At 42.2% G+C, this 18,760-nt stretch overlaps 1 protein-coding gene across 11 annotated transcripts in view; it reads left to right on the top strand.

Annotated features, from left to right (window-relative positions):
- Positions 1-963: 963 nt before the first annotated feature.
- LOC110503542 (cell surface glycoprotein MUC18) overlaps positions 964-18,760 on the top strand; it is a 67,359-nt gene continuing 49,562 nt past the window's right edge. For 6 of the 11 annotated variants that reach the window (XM_021581920.3, XM_090218106.1, XM_021581919.3 and 3 more), the window contains exon 1: positions 964-1,262. In XM_021581920.3, coding sequence (XP_021437595.2) covers positions 1,199-1,262 — 64 coding nt within the window. In that variant the 5' untranslated portion in view covers positions 964-1,198. Of the gene's footprint in view, positions 1,510-18,760 lie in introns of all 11 variants that reach the window. The other 5 variants (XM_090218104.1, XM_021581916.3, XM_090218103.1 and 2 more) reach the window with 3 other exon arrangements.

The raw sequence follows: 18,760 nt of genomic DNA, 5'->3' as shown, positions 1-18,760 counted from the left end.
TCATTACATCAGTCTTTAATGGTTTTGAGAAAACATTGTTGTTGCATTCAATATGGTTGCACAGTACCTATAGGTCCACATTAGCACATGTGCTAAAAATACATAAGAACATCTTCTTCTCATGAACCATAAGTCAGATTGACTCCAGATTTGGTATATAGACTCAATAAATTAGCCATGGATGAATTTGAGAATGATTAGTTGCTGCATTCAAATACAGTCATGCTACACCACTAGGTGGCACTATATCACACCAGGGCTTTAAGAATTGAATGGGGCATGGGGCCATGACATTTTGTAAATGTTAACCATATGTAAACCATATATACACTCTATCTAAAACCTAGAAGGGTTCTACCTGGAACCAAAAAGGGTTCTCCTACTACCCTTTTTGCTGTGTGTATATGTTCTTAGAAGCTGTGTGAATAGGAAGTCACTGCAATCTTACATGTCTGCACCACCAGACTCTTACTTCAGAGTGATCTGGTCTTGCAATTTGTAGTCTATGACATTTCAGATTTAGATATGATAATTTATGTAGTTTGGATGTAGTGTAAGTACTTTTTCAATCTAACTTTAGTTTATTGAACTATATTTTTCTTAAGGGTAGCTTTAGTGTAGCTTAACTTCTTCCAGTGTGACGTAATTGGTATCTTGGTAAACTAGATTTTCAGAGTAGCTTCCCCAACACTGAAACTCAATACATTAATGACTTTAAGAATGATTACCTGCATTCAAAGATAACCAACCTACAGCACTAGACTAAACTTCTCTTGGATCATCGTTGTGGACGCAAATGCTAATGTTTTCACTGGTTGCACATAAAATAAGATAGTTCCTACATGATGAGCGCTTGCTTTGTTGTCCAACAGATCTTGTCCTTTCTGTCATCCTCTGAACCCCGTTAATTGCTTCTCACTGCTATATTTTCTATTATATCCTATTCCATTCTAGACATTTGAGGAACCCTTGTACCAAACTATGTTATCATTTAGGCTATCTGTTCATAAAGATTAGGCAACTTACTGTATTGAGCTCCCTTCCCCTATAAGTTCCTCCTACCAACAGCACAGTCGCTGTCAACAATATCTGCCCTACATCTCTTGCCTCTCTAGCACCCTGCGTCTGTCTTGCAGTTTGCCAGGATCGGCCAGTCTTCACACTCACTCTCAGGACGATACTGGGCAGAAGAGACAACATGGCTTTACGAATGAACGCTTCCACGTTCGTGGGACTTTCCCTGCTTTCTCTGACCTGGAAAGGTATGTGACCTAATGCAGATCTAACTTCTTGGAAACTCTGCATAGGATGCGGTTTTCAGCGGTGTATCGTTTTGTGACTGTACTGTACTGTACATTGGAAACTTTGCGGGGTTGCTTGGCTACTGAAGGCTGGCTACTTGATGGAGCGCTACTCTGCCCTGCTCTGAATAAGGCTGCGTAGACCCAGCAAACTTCAAACATGTGATGTTGCTACCTTGTTCTGACATTTTTCTGGTCAATCGTTTATGTAAGTTGAAATGCAAATTATATCTTATTATCACACATTTTTAATTTAGCTGCATGGGATGTAAAAGGCATATCTGTTTTCTACTGTCAGTTATAGTTCAATTATACTGCAAGGAATTAAACGTTTTTTAAAACCTTTATTTAACTAGGCAAGTCAGTTAAAAACAAATTCTTATTTACAATGACGGCCTATCAGGGAACAGATTTTTACCTTGTCAGCTCAGGGATTCGATCCTGCAACTTCTCAGTTACTCTAACCACTCAGGCTACCTACCGATCCAATATATGTAGACTAGTTACAATAACGAATTAATACACGTAACTGGAAATCTTTGCGCATTACATCAGAACACATGTGCACGTCTAATGCGTTTAAAATAGTTATTTATTTGTCATCATATAAATAATAGTAGTAAGTGAACAGAATAAGTGGATTGAATTGGTCCCCTATACTACGATTTCTGTCTTGAAAGATGGTTATTAGATTGTGTCATTTAGCCTATGCATATTAACAAAAAAGGTAAGCTCTTTTTTTATGCTGCATGCATGCCCTCACTATTACTGTATATGATTCATTATTTTGTTTTGACTGAATACCCAGAGACTATAATTTTAAGAATGTGTGACTCTTGTGGAATGCAATCTGTAACTGGCTATGAAAAATATGAAAATGGTCTCAAAGAGACCACTTCTCTAATCTGTTCTATAGCTTACTTTTTTTTTGTTGATCAAAACTATATTAGACTATTTATTCCGATAACTTCAATTGTGAAAAGCATTGCACTGATGCGATTATATATTTAAGCAATAAGGCACCGGGGGGTGTGGTATATGGCCAATATACTACGGCTAAGGGTGGTTCTTGGGCAAGATGCAACGCGGAGTGCCTGGATTACAGCCCTTGGCCATGGTATATTGGCCATATACCACAAACCCCTGAGGTGCCTTATTGCTATTATGAACGGTTTGCCAATGTAATTAGAGCAGTAAAAATAAATGTTTTTCATATCCGTGGCATACGGTCTGATATACCATGGCTGTCAGCCAATCTGCATTCAGCGCTTGAACCTCCCAGTTTATAATTGACCATAATGAAAAATTTAAATTATTTAAAATTTTAGGGAGCCTACTCTAAGGTCTAGCTATGTTTTTGTTAGATGCTTCGCAGATATACTGGTTGTTACACATGTTTTTGGGTCATTTGGTGGAATATGGAAAATCAGCTGCCTAGCTGCTTACTGTCAGGTCATGTCTTCCTACCAGGGTTAATCTTTGTCAGTCATGTTACAGTAGTGAATAGCATGTCTGTGTTATCACCAGACCACGAGACCTGAGTCAAACATCATCACTGTGTGATGGGTGCAGTAGGCATGCACTTACCAAATCTACACATACATCAAACCAGAACGATTCCTAGGTGAAAAGGTGAGGGGAAATGAAGGAAAAATGTTTGCTTATTGATGGAAACAAGACACATTGTATTTGTATTTATTAGCGATCCCCATTAGCTAGTCTTCCTTGGGTCCAAACACATTAAGTCACTTACATCACAAATAAAACAGTACATCATATAACATTATTACACCACAACATATCTACAATGCAAAAAGTATAACATCACCGTACCGAGTGCGTGTGCTAGCATCTGTGTGCGAATGCATGTGTCTGTTCCTGTGTGTGTTTCTCTTCACAGTCTCCTCTGTTCCATAAGGTGTATTTTTATCTGTTTTTTAAATCTGATTCTACTGCTTGCATCAGTTACGTGATGTGGAATAGAGTTCCACATAGTCATGGCTATACTATGCACCTCCCATAGTCTGTTCTTGACTTGTGGATTGTGAAGTGACCTCTGGTAGCATGTCTTGTGGGGTATGCATGGGTGTCCAAGCTGTGTGTTAGTAGTTTGAACAGACATTTCGGTGCATTCAGCATGTCAACACTTCTTACAAAAACAAGTAGTGATGAAGTCAATTTCTCCTCCTCTTTGAGACATGAGAGATGTACTTGCATATTATTAATGTTAGCCCTGTTCTGAGCCAATTGTAATTTTACGAGGTCCCTCTTTGTGGCACGTAACCATACGAAAGAGCAGTAGTCCAGGTGCGACAAAACTAAGGCCTGTTGGACCTGCCTTGTTGATAGTGTTGTTAAGAAGGCAGAGTAGTGCTTTATTATGGACAGACTTCTCCCCATCCTAGCTATTATTGTATCAGCATGTTTTGACCATGACAGTTTATTACAATCCAGGGTTACTCCAAGCAGTTTAGTCAAATCAAATCAAAGTTTATTTGTCACGTGCGCCGAATAGAACAGGTGTAGACCTTCCAGTGAAATGCTTACTTACAGGCTCTTACCAATAGCGCAAAAAATGTATTAGGTGAACAATAGGTAAGTAAAGAAATAAAAACAACAGTAAAAAGACAGTGAAAAACATTAGCGAAGCAAAATACAATAGCAAAGCTATAAAAGTAGCGAGGCTACATACAGACACCAGTTAGTCAAGCTGATTGAGGTAGTATGTACATGTAGATATGGTTAAAGTGACTATGCATATATGATGAACAGAGAGTAGCAGTAGCGTAAAGAGGGGTTGGTGGGTGGTGGGTGGTGGGTGGGACACAATGCAGATAGTCAATTCAACTTGCTCAATTTCCACATTATTCATAACAAGATTTATGAATGAGATTTATCTAAGGTTTAGGGTTTAGTGAATGATTTGTCCCAAATACAATGTTTTTAGTGTTAATATTTAGGACTAACTTATTCCTTGCCACCCATTCTGAAACTATCTGCAGCTCTTTGTTAGGGGTTGCAGTGATTTCACTCGCTGTAGTAGTTAACGTGTATAGTGATTAGTCGTCTGCATGCATAGACATATTGGCTTTACTCAAAGACAGTGGCAAGTCTTTAGTAAAGATTGAAAAAGTAAGGGGCCAAGACAGCTGCCCTAGGGAATTCCTGATTCTACCTGGATTATGTTAGAGAGGATTCCATTAAAGAACACCCTCTGTGTTTTGTTAGACAGTTAACTCTTTATCCACAATATAGCAGGGGGTGTAAAGCCATAACACGTGTTTTTTTCAGCGGCAGACTATGATCTTTCAGCGGCAGACTATAATGTCAAAAGGCGCACTGAAGTCTAAGAAAACAGCTCCCACAGTCTTTTTATCATCAATTTGTCTCAGCCAATAATCAGTCATTTGTGTAAGTGCCATGTTTGTTGAATGTCCTTCTCTATATGCTTGCTAAAGTCTGTTGTCAATTTGTTTACAGTAAAGTAGCATTGTAATCTGCTCAAACACATTTTTTTTCCAAAAGTATACTAAGGGTTGGTTACAGGCTGATTGGTCGGCTATTTGAGCCAGTGAACGAGGCTTTACTATTCTTGGGAAGCGGAATTACTTTTGCTTCCCTCCACACACTTTCTAGTAGGCATAGATTAAAGATAATATTGCAAATAGGAGTGGCAATATCGTTTGCTATTATCCTCAGTAATTTTCCATCCAAGTTGTCATACCCCAGTGGCTTGTCATTGTTGATAGACAACAATATTGACCTCTTCCACACTGACTTAACGGGATTCAAAATTACAATGCTTGTCTTTCATAATTTGATCAGTTATACTTGGATGTGTAGTGTCAGCATTTGTTGCCGGCGTGTCATGCCTAACTTTACTGCCAGTAAAAAAATTATTCAAGTAATTGCCAATATCAGTGGGTTTTGTAATGAATGAGCCATCTGATTCAATGAATGATGGAGCCGAGTTTGTCTTCTTGCCCAAAATTTTATTTAAGGTTTTTAAAGTCTTTAAAGATTTCCCATGATGTCAAGCAAAGAGGCACTGAGTTTGAAGGTAGGCCTTGAAATACATCCACAAGTACACCTCCAATTGACTCAAATTATGTAAATTAGCCTATCAGAAGCTTCTAAAGCCATGACAGAATTTTCTGATATTTTCCAAGCTGTTTAAGGGCAAGTCAACTTGTGTATGTAAACTTCTGACCCCCTGGAATTGCGATACAGTGAATTATAAGTGAAATAATCTAATGTCCTAACCGACTTGCCAAAACTATAGTTTGTTAACTAGAAATGTGTGGAGTTGTTGAAAAATGAGTACCTACCTACAACCTAAGTATATGTAAACTTCCTTCTTCAACTGTATTATCTAGATACTGACTGTTAGCACCTGGTTGTTTATAGCAGCTTCCCACAATAATGGGCTTTAAGTGAAGCAGATGAACCTGTAGCAATATTACTTCAGTATTTAACATGAGTTCCTCCCTAAGCTTTACAGGAATCTGCTTCTGAATATAAACAGCAACAGCAACACTCCCACCATAACCATTTATTGCTACCACTGTATCATCAAATGTATTATCTAAGTGAGTTTCAGAATATGAATGCCATCTGTTATTAGCAAGATATTGATTTCATGAACCTTGTTTCTTTTTTTTAGCACTTTTCTGGGATGCTTGATTTTTTTATTGCTTTAATTGGAAGCTTAGCAGTAGACATGCTCATGTTATTTATGTTTTAGTGTAGGGTGACCTACATAGTGTAGGGTGAGCTGCACACAGTGGACGACCTACTAGGGCACATGAACCCTGGTCATTGGTACATGATTACTGCATACAATAGCTGTAGGATCAACAGAGGCATTCAGGGCAGTTAGAGGGACATAAATTAGGTTACTTACATTATGTCTGCCAATGCCCCTGGGATAATGTACATTTGCTGCAGCATTATGACAACTCAGCGACAGAATGGGAGGGATTATCTGAGCTGGGCTGGGCGTGGGTCATTGATAAGTCATTGTCTCAACGCAGCCTTGAAATGTGTGGACGAGTCCAGGAGCCAAGACAATTTGGATGGAATCCATCATTTCTTTAGATCATCTTCTGTTTCCAGAAGGTGTCAAAGTTATCCTGCTGAATTCTTTAACACCCGCCTGAAAGAATTGGTTGCTTTTTGGAATCTTTCAGTGCTAGAATCAGGTCTTTACAATCTATTATCAGAAGTTCTGAGCTAGCCCCCCTAATGTAGATTGAAGCAGAAGCAGCCTTGTAATGTCAGTAATCCAGGATAGCACAGAGTTTTCCCCCCGGGAACCATGATGTTGCCTACCATAGAACTGCCGATGACGACAGCTGGTGCAATGGTTGAGGAGGTCTGGCCTTTCTTTCGCCTTTCGTGGTTTTGCAAAACCCTCGAGGACCAAAGGCTAGTGGGGCCCGATGGAGCCGAGCCAGCTGTAGTATCCATTGTGGATAATGAATAGGCCGGAGTCTCAGACAGCCTCACGGTCTGATGAGGATGGGATCTCTGAGGATCTGAACCCGAGGTACCGGAGAGGGAGACAGAACAGAGGATGAAGGCGCAGTTTCCTCCGGATCCGATCTCGAATCAGAAGCCGCCATGGAAGAAGGTGCCGAAGCCTCTGGATCAAGGGCAGCGAAGCTGTTTCTAGTGTCCGGTCCGGACATAACATCTCCAAGGAGATCCCCGTTGCAAGAGGACAATGTTTTCAATTTACACTGTGAGTGACATTTCTCCATGTCTGGTTGGTAGGATTGAGAACAGGAACATCCACCAGGATCATCCCACCAACTCCAATCTCCAAGGAAGGGGGAGACACCTTCTGGGAGGGATCCCTGCAGAGTTCCGGACAGTTGGCTGTGGACAGCCGACACGGCGGCGACACTTCCATCAGTGGTGTCCGGCTACTTGTGTGGAGGAGAAAGAAAAAGCAGGCGGGCGTGGATTCCCCAGTAGCTTGGTTAGGTTCGCTATCTGTTTGCTAAGTGTAGGCACTTTGCCCCTGTAGTCCTCTGCAAGCAAACAGCTGCTACATTGGAAGTCTTGTTGGTTCACATTGTCCCGGAATAAAAGGAAATTAAACACAGCTCCTGCAGCATTGAAAACTTTTGTTAGTGTCCTTCACTTGAGGCTCCATGCCAGCTAGGCTAGCTAAGCCAGCCGGGCCTCCATGTCACCCCTCTTGACAGGGAACTCCCAACTTGTCCCGAGAGAGAACCACACGGTGATCAAAAATGTCAGGCCAAGGTAAGCTTACACCCAAACACATAATTAATGTCATTTTGTTTTTAAATTGACGATGTGAAAAATGAATGGTGGTATAGAGTATTATGACTCAGGCTAGTAAAACACGTTTGTCAACAACACGATCCTTATTTATAGATCGGTCGTTTCAACCCCTTTTTAATCATACCGTTTGTCTGTTTTTGTTTGTTTAGACAGACGGTCATGGCTTCCCTCCTTTCCCCTATAACCCTTCCTTTGCATGTCTGACTTCCCTTCCCTCTTACCCCTTTACATCCTCTTCCCACCTCCCCTTTTATCCCACACCCCTTGTCTCTCAGGAAGGTGATGCTAGTTTTGGACTACTGTCGGAATGCCATAGCTATCATGTTAAAAATGCAGATAGCAGGGGTCGATAGCAGGGGTCGATAGTAGGTCATGTGAATGTATAGGCTACGTCCTGTCTTTACTGTCGGTCATGTTCTTGATATCTTACTATGGATTTGGATTAACACCATTCAATTCATGTTGTCAAATTTCATTTCAAACAAGTTCCCCTTTCCTGCAGTCAAATGACGTAATGGGCTTATGGATGGAATGTTATTAATATTTTTGTAATTTCATAATTAAATAAACTTTTTTTTTTAAAACCTGCAGACAATCTGGTGTTTCTATGGTTATATTTCAGTCTTTTTCAGTATTATTGATTTTTTTAGACTAGCAACTACCTCAAACATGGTTATGGGCTTACAAAAAAAGAAGACACCTGCACCATGTCAAATATAGAGTTGAAATGTATTCAATTTTGAGTTTGCATCCCAATATAACACTTTATACACATCACAGAAGACTGAAATATAACAAAAATGTGTGACCCTGCAGTAAAAGGTTAAACACACATGATTTCAAATGTCCATACGCTGTCTGTCTGGTCTATTCTTTGATGGGCATCATTCACATCTGACAGCTGCATGAAACGTCAGATGCGTTCAGTCTGAAAAGAACGTGTCTAGTCTGGTCTTGCTGTGTTGGAATTCATATCAGCCTCAATTGATTACTATGCCAGAGTGATCAAAAGTTATCACCCTTATCCCCTTGCTATCCAGGCCAAGCGTCATATTGAATACAGAATGCCAGCATGCCAGCTTGTTACTGGCCACAAGGCCCGAGCAAATACTTTGATATTTACCCTCAAAGTTGCAACATTACTTTAATAATTTATCTAAATACATAAATTAAGCTGCTTATGCCTAAATAAAACCTTATGTTTTCTGGGAAATGTATTGAGGGCTCTTTTCTATCTCAAATAAGCTTTTCACGATAGTAAAAACATTCTATTCTGAGGCATCAAAGGAGGGATGGTAGCGTCAGGGATTCCTATAACGACCCTTTGATAATGATAGAATGTACTTCCTGTAACACCAGACAATTACAGGGTCAAAGGGCATGCTCATCACAAAGACATCTCCCATTAAATGGCCATCTTTTTCACCATGGCTGAGAGAAGCTGGTGAGGGCCTGGGTGCCCCATTCCGGACAACTGCTACTGCGAGGGGCTGCCTGTCAATGTACACAATAAAAGTCCTTGTGCCCAACCTCACAACTTTTACATAATGAAGTGCAGATCTGGGCAGCGAATCAGCGGAGAGCTGTGCTTGAAACGGAAGTCCCTAAATTCAGGCCTATGGCAGAGGGGATAGAGCGTGGAATGCCACTGTTTAACTTCCAAGCCCCATTTTAATTTTCACTGTGACACAGTTCGTACATTAGAAAGCCTTGTTCACCTTAGCCTTCTGATAAGAGCAACCAGTTACAGCCAGTGGAATGCATTCTCCATCCCCATCCTGTTTAGGGAACAATGAATTGTTTAGGTAGAACCCCCCTACAGTCAAATGTATCCAGGAATTCAAGTAGTAACCTGGGACGTGATCCTGCATAATTCATATATTTTTTCACACTCTGATTGGAATCATTGTGAGTGAAGCCTCACCACTGACACATGCCTGATGTCTTTAATGACCTATCAGATATGGTGGTTGGGGAGAGTGTACGGTATGTACCTAGGTGCAATAATTAACATTTAGGCATAGATCAGTGGGCTCCATCATACATTTAAAAAACAACAACTCAATATTCCACATATTTATCGTTAACTTTTTCATGAATCATTCATGCATGTGTAATGACAACATATACATCATCAATCAAATGTGTGACATAACAAATGTAACGGATCATATTACATCATGTGCAATGTAGTTATGTAGGTCTATACAAACGGCTTTCTAATTTTACATTTGAAAGCAAGCCATAACCAACCGACACAAAGTCCTTGTGACAAAGTCAAGAAACAGGCCACCTGCACTTTTTGATATTGTTTGTTGTTTCTGTGCAACATCCATCAGAAATGCTTGCGTAATGTAAATTCACACAATGGCCATTTTTCACACAATGGCCATTCATCGGTTGTAGACCTGTGTGAAAATGCCCAGATCTCTGTGCGGAATCAACAGGAAAAGCTAAAAACTCAAAGGACGAGCCCTTCTGATGTATGCCTAAAGAGAAAGTTAATATCAGACCCCAAGCAATGATAAACATTTAAATCATATTGGCAAACATGAGGTACTATGAATTTTTTTTTTTTTTTTTAAATAAACACACATTCCTCATAAACTCTATCTTGCAAAGCATAAACTTGTAACCTACATCAGCACACATACTAAAATGAATCATTTCAAATAATTAGCAAGAAGGGACAGGAACAGAAACATGAATGTAGGACACTTCATGCGATTTCTTTTTCAGCATTTAGCATCTTGCAATGTCTTGCCTCCTACTTGTAATCTGACTCAAAAAAAGAGGGCAATGAGACTGAGTTGTGATGATGTTGCTTGGTTACTGGTATGGTGCTCTGAAGTCTGAAGACACATCCATGCTAACTGGGAAAGTACCTGATTGATCGATGTTGTAAAAACATGTTGTCCTCACCTCTAAACGGCTAGAGGCAGTTGTCAAAGGTATTGTTTTTAGGGAAGTTATGGGTCGTTAAGGAAACTTGGGGGCTTTTCCAAATTGCCCCTATGATTGCATTAGGTTAAAACAACAACCAGAGTCAGTTAAGGATCTGCTGGCGTAATGTTAGTTTAATTGTACCCCAAAGGATCTGTCCTGCAACCGTATTTTTGCTATATCTGGCTAGCTAGAAAGGAGCACATTATCTTTATGTTGAGCAGCCTGTCAAAGCTATTGAACAAAGCCAGGCTTCCTGAAGTACCCTCTCTCAGTAGTCTGCAGCCATACTCGGAAAGTTCCACAAGCCTAGTGATTATAAATATAATTTTAAATAGAATCAATCTTGGCGAGATGGCACTGACAGAGAGTGTCGCCTCACTTCTAAGTCCTTAGGAAACTACGCATTTGACCCTTTTTCTCCCCAATTTCGTGGTATCCAATTGTTTTAGTAGCTACTATCTTGTCTCATCGCTACAATGTGGCCGAATACAAACAGTGTAGTTATTCCCTACGCAAGGCAATCAAACAAGCGAAATGTTGGTATAGGTGCAAAGTGGAGTCGCAATTCAATGGCTCAGACACAAGACATTTGTGGCAGGGTCTACAGGCAATCACGGACTAGAAAAAGAAAACCAGCCACGTCACGGACACCGACGTCTTGCTTCCAGACAAACTAAACACCTTCTTTGCTCGCTTTGAGGATAATACAGCGCCACAGATGTGGCCCGCTACCAAGGACTGTGGGTCCGCCCTCTCCTTCTCCGTGGTCAACATGAGTAAGACATTTAAATGTGTTAACCCTAGAGAAGGCTGCCGGCCCAGACGGCATCCCTAGCCGCGCCCTCAGAGCATGCGCAGACCAGCTAGCTGGTGTGTTTACGGACATATTCAATCTCTGCCTATCCCAGTCTGCTGTCCCCACATTCTTCAAGATGGCCACCATTGTTCCTGTACCCAAGAAGGCAAAGGTAACTGAACTAAATGACTAGAACTTACTTCTGTCATCATGAAGAGCTTTGTGAGACTAGTCAAGGATCATACCTTACCTGCCACCCTAGACCCACTTCAATTTGCATACCGCCCCAATAGGTCCACAGACAATGCAATCACCATCACACTGCACACTGCACACTGCCCTATCCCATCTGGACAAGAGGAATACCTATGTAAGAATGCTTTTCATTGACCACAGCTCAGCATTCAACACTATAGTATCCTCCAAGCTCATCATTAAGCTTGAGGCCTTGGGTCTCAACCCCGCCCTGTGCAATTGGGTCCTGGACTTCCTGATGGTGGTGGTGAAGGTAGGAAACAACATCTCCACTTCGCTGATCCTGGGGCCCCACAAGGGTGCGTGCTCAGCCCCCTCCTGTACTCCCTGTTCACCCATGACTGTGTGGCCATGCATGCCTACAACTCAATCATCAAGTTTGCAGACAACACCACAGTTGTGGGCTTGATTACCAACAACGACGAGACCTCCTACAGGGAGGAGGTGAGGGCCCTCGGAGTGTGGTGTCAGGAAAACAAACTCTCACTCAACACCAACAAAACAAAGCAGATGATCGTGGACTTCAGGAAACAGCAGAGGGAGCACCCCCCTATCCACATCGACGGGACAGCAGTGGAGAAGGTGGAAAGTTTTAAGTTCCTCGGCGTACACATCACGGACAAATTGAAATGGTCCACCCACACAGACAGTGTGGTGAAGACAGCGCCTCTTCAACCTCAAGAGGCTGACGAAATTTGGATTGCCACCTAAAACCCTGCCACCATCATTACGTACACCTGCCTTCCCCCCGTCACGCGCATCAGCGTATTATTGGACTCACCTGGACTCAGCTGTTTATTACCCCTATATTTTTCAGTTCCCCATCTCTGTTGCTGCATTGATTGTCGTTTGTCATTATGTATCTGTGTGTTGGCGCTGTTTCTGTCTTGCTCTTTGTCTGTTCCTAATTAAATGTCAACTCCCCGTACCTGCTTCTCGTCTCTGGCGTCGGTCCTTACACAGATGCACAATTGAGACCGGGCTGTACGGCAACTGCACCGCCCAACACTGCAAGGCTCTCCAGAGGGTGGTGCGATCTGCACAACGCATCACTGGAGGCAAACTACCTGCTGTCCAGGACACCTACAGCCCCCAATGTCACAGGAAGGCCAAAAAGATCATCAAGGACAACAACCACCCCAGCCACTGCCTGTTCACCCCGCTACCATCAAGAAGGCGAGGTCAGTACAGGTGCATCAAAGCTGGGAACGAGAGACTGAAAAACAGCTTCTATCTCAATGCCATCAGACTGTTAAACAGCCATCACTAACACATGCATGCCTACATAGAGACTTGAAATCATTGGTCATTAATAAATGGATCACTAGTCACTTTAATAATGCCACTTTAATAATGTTTATATATCTTGCATTACTCATTTCATATGTACAGTATATACTGTATTTCATACCATCTATTGCATCTTGCCTATGCCGCTCGGTCATCACTCATCCATATATATTTATATGTACATATTCTTATTCCATCCCTTTACTTAGATTTGTGTGTAATAGGTAGTTGTTGTGGAATTGTTAGATTACTGTTAGATATTACTGCACTGCCGGAACTAGAAGCACAAGCATTTCGCTACACTCACAATAACATCTGCTAACCATGTGTATATGAACAATAAAATGTGATTTGAAGTTGTGGAGGACACCATCTGAACTGTGAAACAAGTTAGAGACTATAACAGTGGCTACCAGGACATTCTGTTTGCTGTGTTATCAGGATGAAAAGGCCTAATGGTTTAAGGCTGTTGTGAACGACTTTCAATACTAGAGATGGCACGAGTAGAGACAACAATGGACAGAAGCCAGGAAGGGAAATGTCCTCTGTAAAGTACAGATCAGAGGGTATGAATCGTCCCCACAGACAGGCATTACCACAATCAATACACTGTATGCTGGATCAGAATGGGGAAATTAAAGGAGCAGTCCATTGAGTTGTTTGTTTGTGTGGAGGCTCCCTCCCAGGCCCCTCCACTGTTGCCATCAGGGAATTGTTGACACGTTGTTACCACTGGCTAGCTTGCTTAACCTAATTGGTTGCACACAACCACTGCTCGATCAATTAAGCAATCAGCAATCAGTTGAATTAAATCTCTTTTTTAAACAGCCATACAAATGTTTTTTATGATAAAGAAAGACAATTCTTTAGGCTTTTTTGTATTTTTTCCAGGTTCAGATTTGGTTTTGATTTTGATTGATTCAACGCTGCATTCAATTATGCATTTACAGATTGGCTTGATGTGATATTGTTATTACAGCCTTTCAATGTCTGTAGATGTGCAATGAGGCAGCCCGTATGTAAGAAACCTGCCACATGTTGCATTAATATCTGTTCTCCACGGGGGCTGTCGAACAGTCCATTGATCCGTTGATGTTAAGTGTGTTTGAAATCGCTTCAGATGTTACCAGAAATGCCACCACTATCTTGCCAACTGTACCCTATACCTTAGCTCTTTTGATTCCCTTTGAACTGATCTCAGTAGACAGATGCACACACAACTGCAAACAGTGGTGTAAAAAGTACTTGATTTTTATACTTGAGTAAAAATAAAGATAACTTAATAGAAATTGCCTCAAGCAAAAGTGAAAGTCACCTATTACAATACTACTTGTGTAAAATTCTAAAAGTATTTGGTTTTAAATATAATTTAGTATCAAAAGTCAATATAGTTGCTAAAATATACTTTAAGTATCAAAAGTAAAAGTAAAAAGTATGGATAATAAAAAAATTCTGATGTTAAGCAAACCAGGCGGCACAATTTTCTGTCCAACACTCAGACATAATTTAAAAACAAAGCCTTTGTGTTTAGTGAGTCCGCCAGATCAGAAGCAGTAGGGATGACCAAGGATGATCTCTTGATAAGTGCGGGAATTGGACCATTTTCTGCCCTGCTAAGCAATCAAAATGTAACGAATACTTTTGGATGTCAGAGAAAATGTATGGAGTAAAAAGTACATAATTTTCTTCAGTAATGCAGTAAAGTAAAAGTAGAAGTTGTCTATATAAATATATAAATAGTAAAGTAAAGTACAGATGCCCCAAAAAACTACTTAAGTAGTACTTTAAAGTATTTTTTACTTTACACGACTGGCTGCATACACCTGGCACTTAAACTGTCTGAGAGAACCCAGACTGAGGTTCAGGTTACTGAGGTCTTTATAATCCAGTATCCTGTCTGTCTTCATCCCCCTGGGGTCACTTCTCAAGTACTGCTGCTACCTGATTCCTCTAAAGTCCTCCATTCTCTGGAATCCCCCTGTATTGGCCACCCACTCTCACTCCTCCTTCTAGCTCATGATCTCTGGTCATTTGCGTCGATACAGACGAAGGGTTCTGTCATTGGAGCTGAATAAGTGTCAGACTGGTGTCATTGACATAATGCTTGACTGCTGTAACTACATGCCTTGAACTACCTGTCATTTATCTAGCCTGGAGGAGACTGGTGGGAGTACCTAAATGAGGACGGGCTCATTGTTATGGCTGGAATGGAATGAATGCATCGGAGAATTGCTGCACTGCCCACACACGTTACGTGATCTCGCCATCACAACCACAGTCATGTAAAGCCCCCGTCATCAAACTCCCAGAACAAGAGATTACAGAGACATTTGATTCATTGTTTCGATCACTGTACGTTGTGTCGTCTTGGACATTTTAACTGCAGGAATAACCAATAACTAGCCTGCTTTGTAAGAGAGATGACATCTATTGGGTTACACATCCTTTGATTGGTTGTTAGTAGCTTTTCACACAGAATACACAAACAAAACACTTAGTGACTTACTGCTGTGTCATCAGCACTTTAATATAAGGCTTCCAACTCTCTCTCTCTTCCCCTGAGCTCATGAGAAGAAACCAAGTTCATAGGAAATATTGCTCCTTTTGGTGTCTGAAGTATCTAGGTGTTTCTGTTTTGAGAGCAGACATTTTTTTTATTGCAGTTGAGTCATTTATTCCCTTGAATAGCTTGCTAAGCCAGTCTTGGGTCTGGGTTAAAGCAACAAACCAAACCAAGTCAAACTCTGTAGGCCATTGCTTGGCAGCCATAAACTGATGCTTTGTCCACTGAGGAAAAGTAATTTTGTTTTTTTCTTTGACAAATAGAGAGCTCTATTCCTGGCCAAGAACATCAGCGGTCACTTAAATTGCTGCTCTGCTCTTGCACAAATGTAATTAGTGAACTGAAGTTGGTCATTCATAAACATGAGTTTGATCAAGGTCCGGAATACAAATCTGACAACTGAATTTCGGTTCAATTTCTTTCATATCAGTTCAACTTGGCTCTACAGTTGTGGCAGTATCTTACATTGGGTATGCTCACAAAGTTGGTTTTTGGGTTGTTGGCGTTGTCCTCTAGTAAACCTTGATTCTTCGACTACGCCCACATTTTTTTCACTTTTATGGGCCTTGTGAAAACCTAGTGCCCATATCTGTTTTTTTTTTCAGTCTAAGAGTGACAAGGGAAAGACAGCTTTGAGTTGAAACTCAATGGTAATCAGTATATAACAACCCAGTGCAGCCAGCCAGCAGTAGTAATCACATATCCCATATAAGGAAACTGCCAGCTAGGCTATCCAGACAAACATCAGGAGGTAATAACAGTTTATAGGGCTAAGGCCTGATTTCCACCCTGGAATTGGAAGACAGCTTTACCAGAAACGACTCCTAGATCGGTGCCTTATTTTACTGACTGTCAAAGGATTTACACAGACTACACTTCACAAAACGGAAGCACTGCAATAACAGTAGGTCTCAATTTCATTACTCTTTTAGGTTGAAGGTTTTTAGTGTCTCCACCTTAAATATATTTAGATGTTTGGAATCTAAATGAAGTCTGATGTGAATATGCCTCCTGTTCATAGAGCCCTGGGTCGTGTTCCCGTGGGCATACTGTAGCAAAACACTTTGCAGCGGAAGACAAAAACACATAGTTTTGAGTGTTTTCTTCTGTCGCGCCTGCTCTCGCTCCCCCTCCTTGGTGCTCGAGGGCACCAGGCTGCCCATCATTACGCACACCTGTCACCAACGTTACGCGCACTAGTGCGTCTTTGGACTGACCTGGACTCCATTACTTTGTTGATTGCCCCTCCTATATCTGTTTGATCCCTTTGTCAGCATATAGTTGTTTTGTTTCCCCTGTCCAGACACTGTCCATGTTCTGCTTCATGTCCGTTGTTTATTAAATGTTCACTCCCTGTACTTGCTTCTCGTCTCCCAGCGTCTCTCCTTACACCTACTGAACATAGCGCTCCCAGAGGAAGTGCACCCTGGCTCTCTGGCTCCGTCCCTGTCTCCTGCTGCTACTGACTGTCATCAACCCCCAACCGTTTACCTTGCCACATGTTTACTAATGCAAATGATACATCAGGCTAATGTGACACAGTAAATTCCCACAATTACAGCATATAGGACAGAGAGGTTACTCACAGAGTATGAAAATACATTATTTCAATCCCAGACAAAAACCTCCTTTCTCCCAGATATTGTATCCTGAGTTTAACATCTTCTTGTAATCTATATGTTATTTATTTGAGTAAGTGTAAGGCCAACCAGTTGCCTGTTTCTGTCACTTTCCCTCAGATAAATACCATGATATGGTTTACATATGGTAGGGCATAGTGAATATTTTTATGTTTGCAGACTGGAATTTTGGCAATAATAGGGTGAAACTGACACCATTCACACACTAACTAGTGGGATGTACAGTATGTGTGGTACAGATGTAGGATTTTAATTTGTTCACTCTTTTGTTGTTGAGAATTTTCCTGCACATCAGGAAATGGAGACTTGTAGTATATTCAATGTTTAAAATGGCTTTTACAGTTTGTAATTTCCATTTAAAATGTCAGACTTTATCAATCCCTACAAAAAATGTCCATTAATTATAATCCACATAATAATTCACAATTCCTCTTGCTGCAGGTGTCACGTTCTGACCTTAGTTATTTTATTATGTCTTTGTTTTAGTATGGTCAGGGCGTGAGTTGGGTGGGTTGTCTATATCTAGTTGCCTGTGTCTACACTAGTATTATATAGCTTCGGTCTCCTCCGTACATTGAACGTGACAGAATGACCCACCAAACAAGGACCAAGCAGCGTGAAAGGGAGGAACAGCGCTTTGTGGAGAAATGGACCCGGGAGAAGGACGAGTGGGTAACAACCTGGGAGGAGATTGAGAGGTGGTCGATCGATCCAGAGAGAGTGCCAGTGCCCGCCTGGGATTCTATGGAACAGTGCGAGGAAGGAAACAGGAGAATAGAGGAATGGCGACGACATAAGGGTACGCGGCTAGCACGGAAGCCCGAGAGGCAGCCCCAATAATTTTTTTGGAGGGGGAACACGAGGAGATTGGTTGAGTCAGGTCGGAGACCTAAGCCTATTCCTCGTGTTTACCGTGGGGAGTGTGTTACTGGTCAGGCACCGTGTTATGCAGTGGAACACACGGTGTCTCCAGTGCGCATTTCTAGCCCGGTGCGCTCTGTTCCAGCTCCTCGCATTGGCAGGACTAGAATGAGCATCCAGCCAGGAAGGAGGGTGCCAGCTCAGCGCTCCTGGTCTCCAGTGTACCTCCATGGACCAGGATATCCTGCGCCGTCTCTGCGTACTGTGAGTCTGCACAGCCCTGTGCGTCCTGTGCCAGCGCCCTGCATTTGCAGGGCAAGTATAACCATCCAGCCAGGACGGGTTGTGTCAGCTCTACACTCCAGACCTCCAATACGCCTCCACAGCCCAGTACGTCCTGTTCCTCCTCCCCGCACTCGCCCTGAGGTGCGTGTCCTCAGCCCGGTACCAGCAGTGCCGGTACCATGCACCAGGCCTCCAGTGCGTCTCCAGGGTCCAGTACTCCCTGTTCCTGCTCCTCGCACTCGCCCTGATGTGCGTGTCCCCAGCCCGGTACCACCAGTGCCGGCACCACGCACCAGGCCTGTAGTGCGCCTCGGCAGTCCAGTACTCCCTGTTCCTGCTCCTCGCACTCGCCCTGAGGTGCGTGTCCCCAGCCCGGTACCACCAGTGCCGGCACCACGCACCAGGCCTATAGTACGCCTCGGCAGTCCAGTACGCCCTGTTCCTCCTCACCGCACTCGCCATGAGGTGCGTGTCCCCAGCCCGGTACCACCAGTGCCTGCACCACGCACCA

Source organism: Oncorhynchus mykiss, chromosome 24 (assembly GCF_057628025.1).
Source record: "Oncorhynchus mykiss isolate SJ-2025 chromosome 24, ASM5762802v1, whole genome shotgun sequence".
Lineage (NCBI taxonomy): Eukaryota > Metazoa > Chordata > Actinopteri > Salmoniformes > Salmonidae > Oncorhynchus > Oncorhynchus mykiss.
This window is presented reverse-complemented; position numbering and strand designations above follow the sequence as displayed.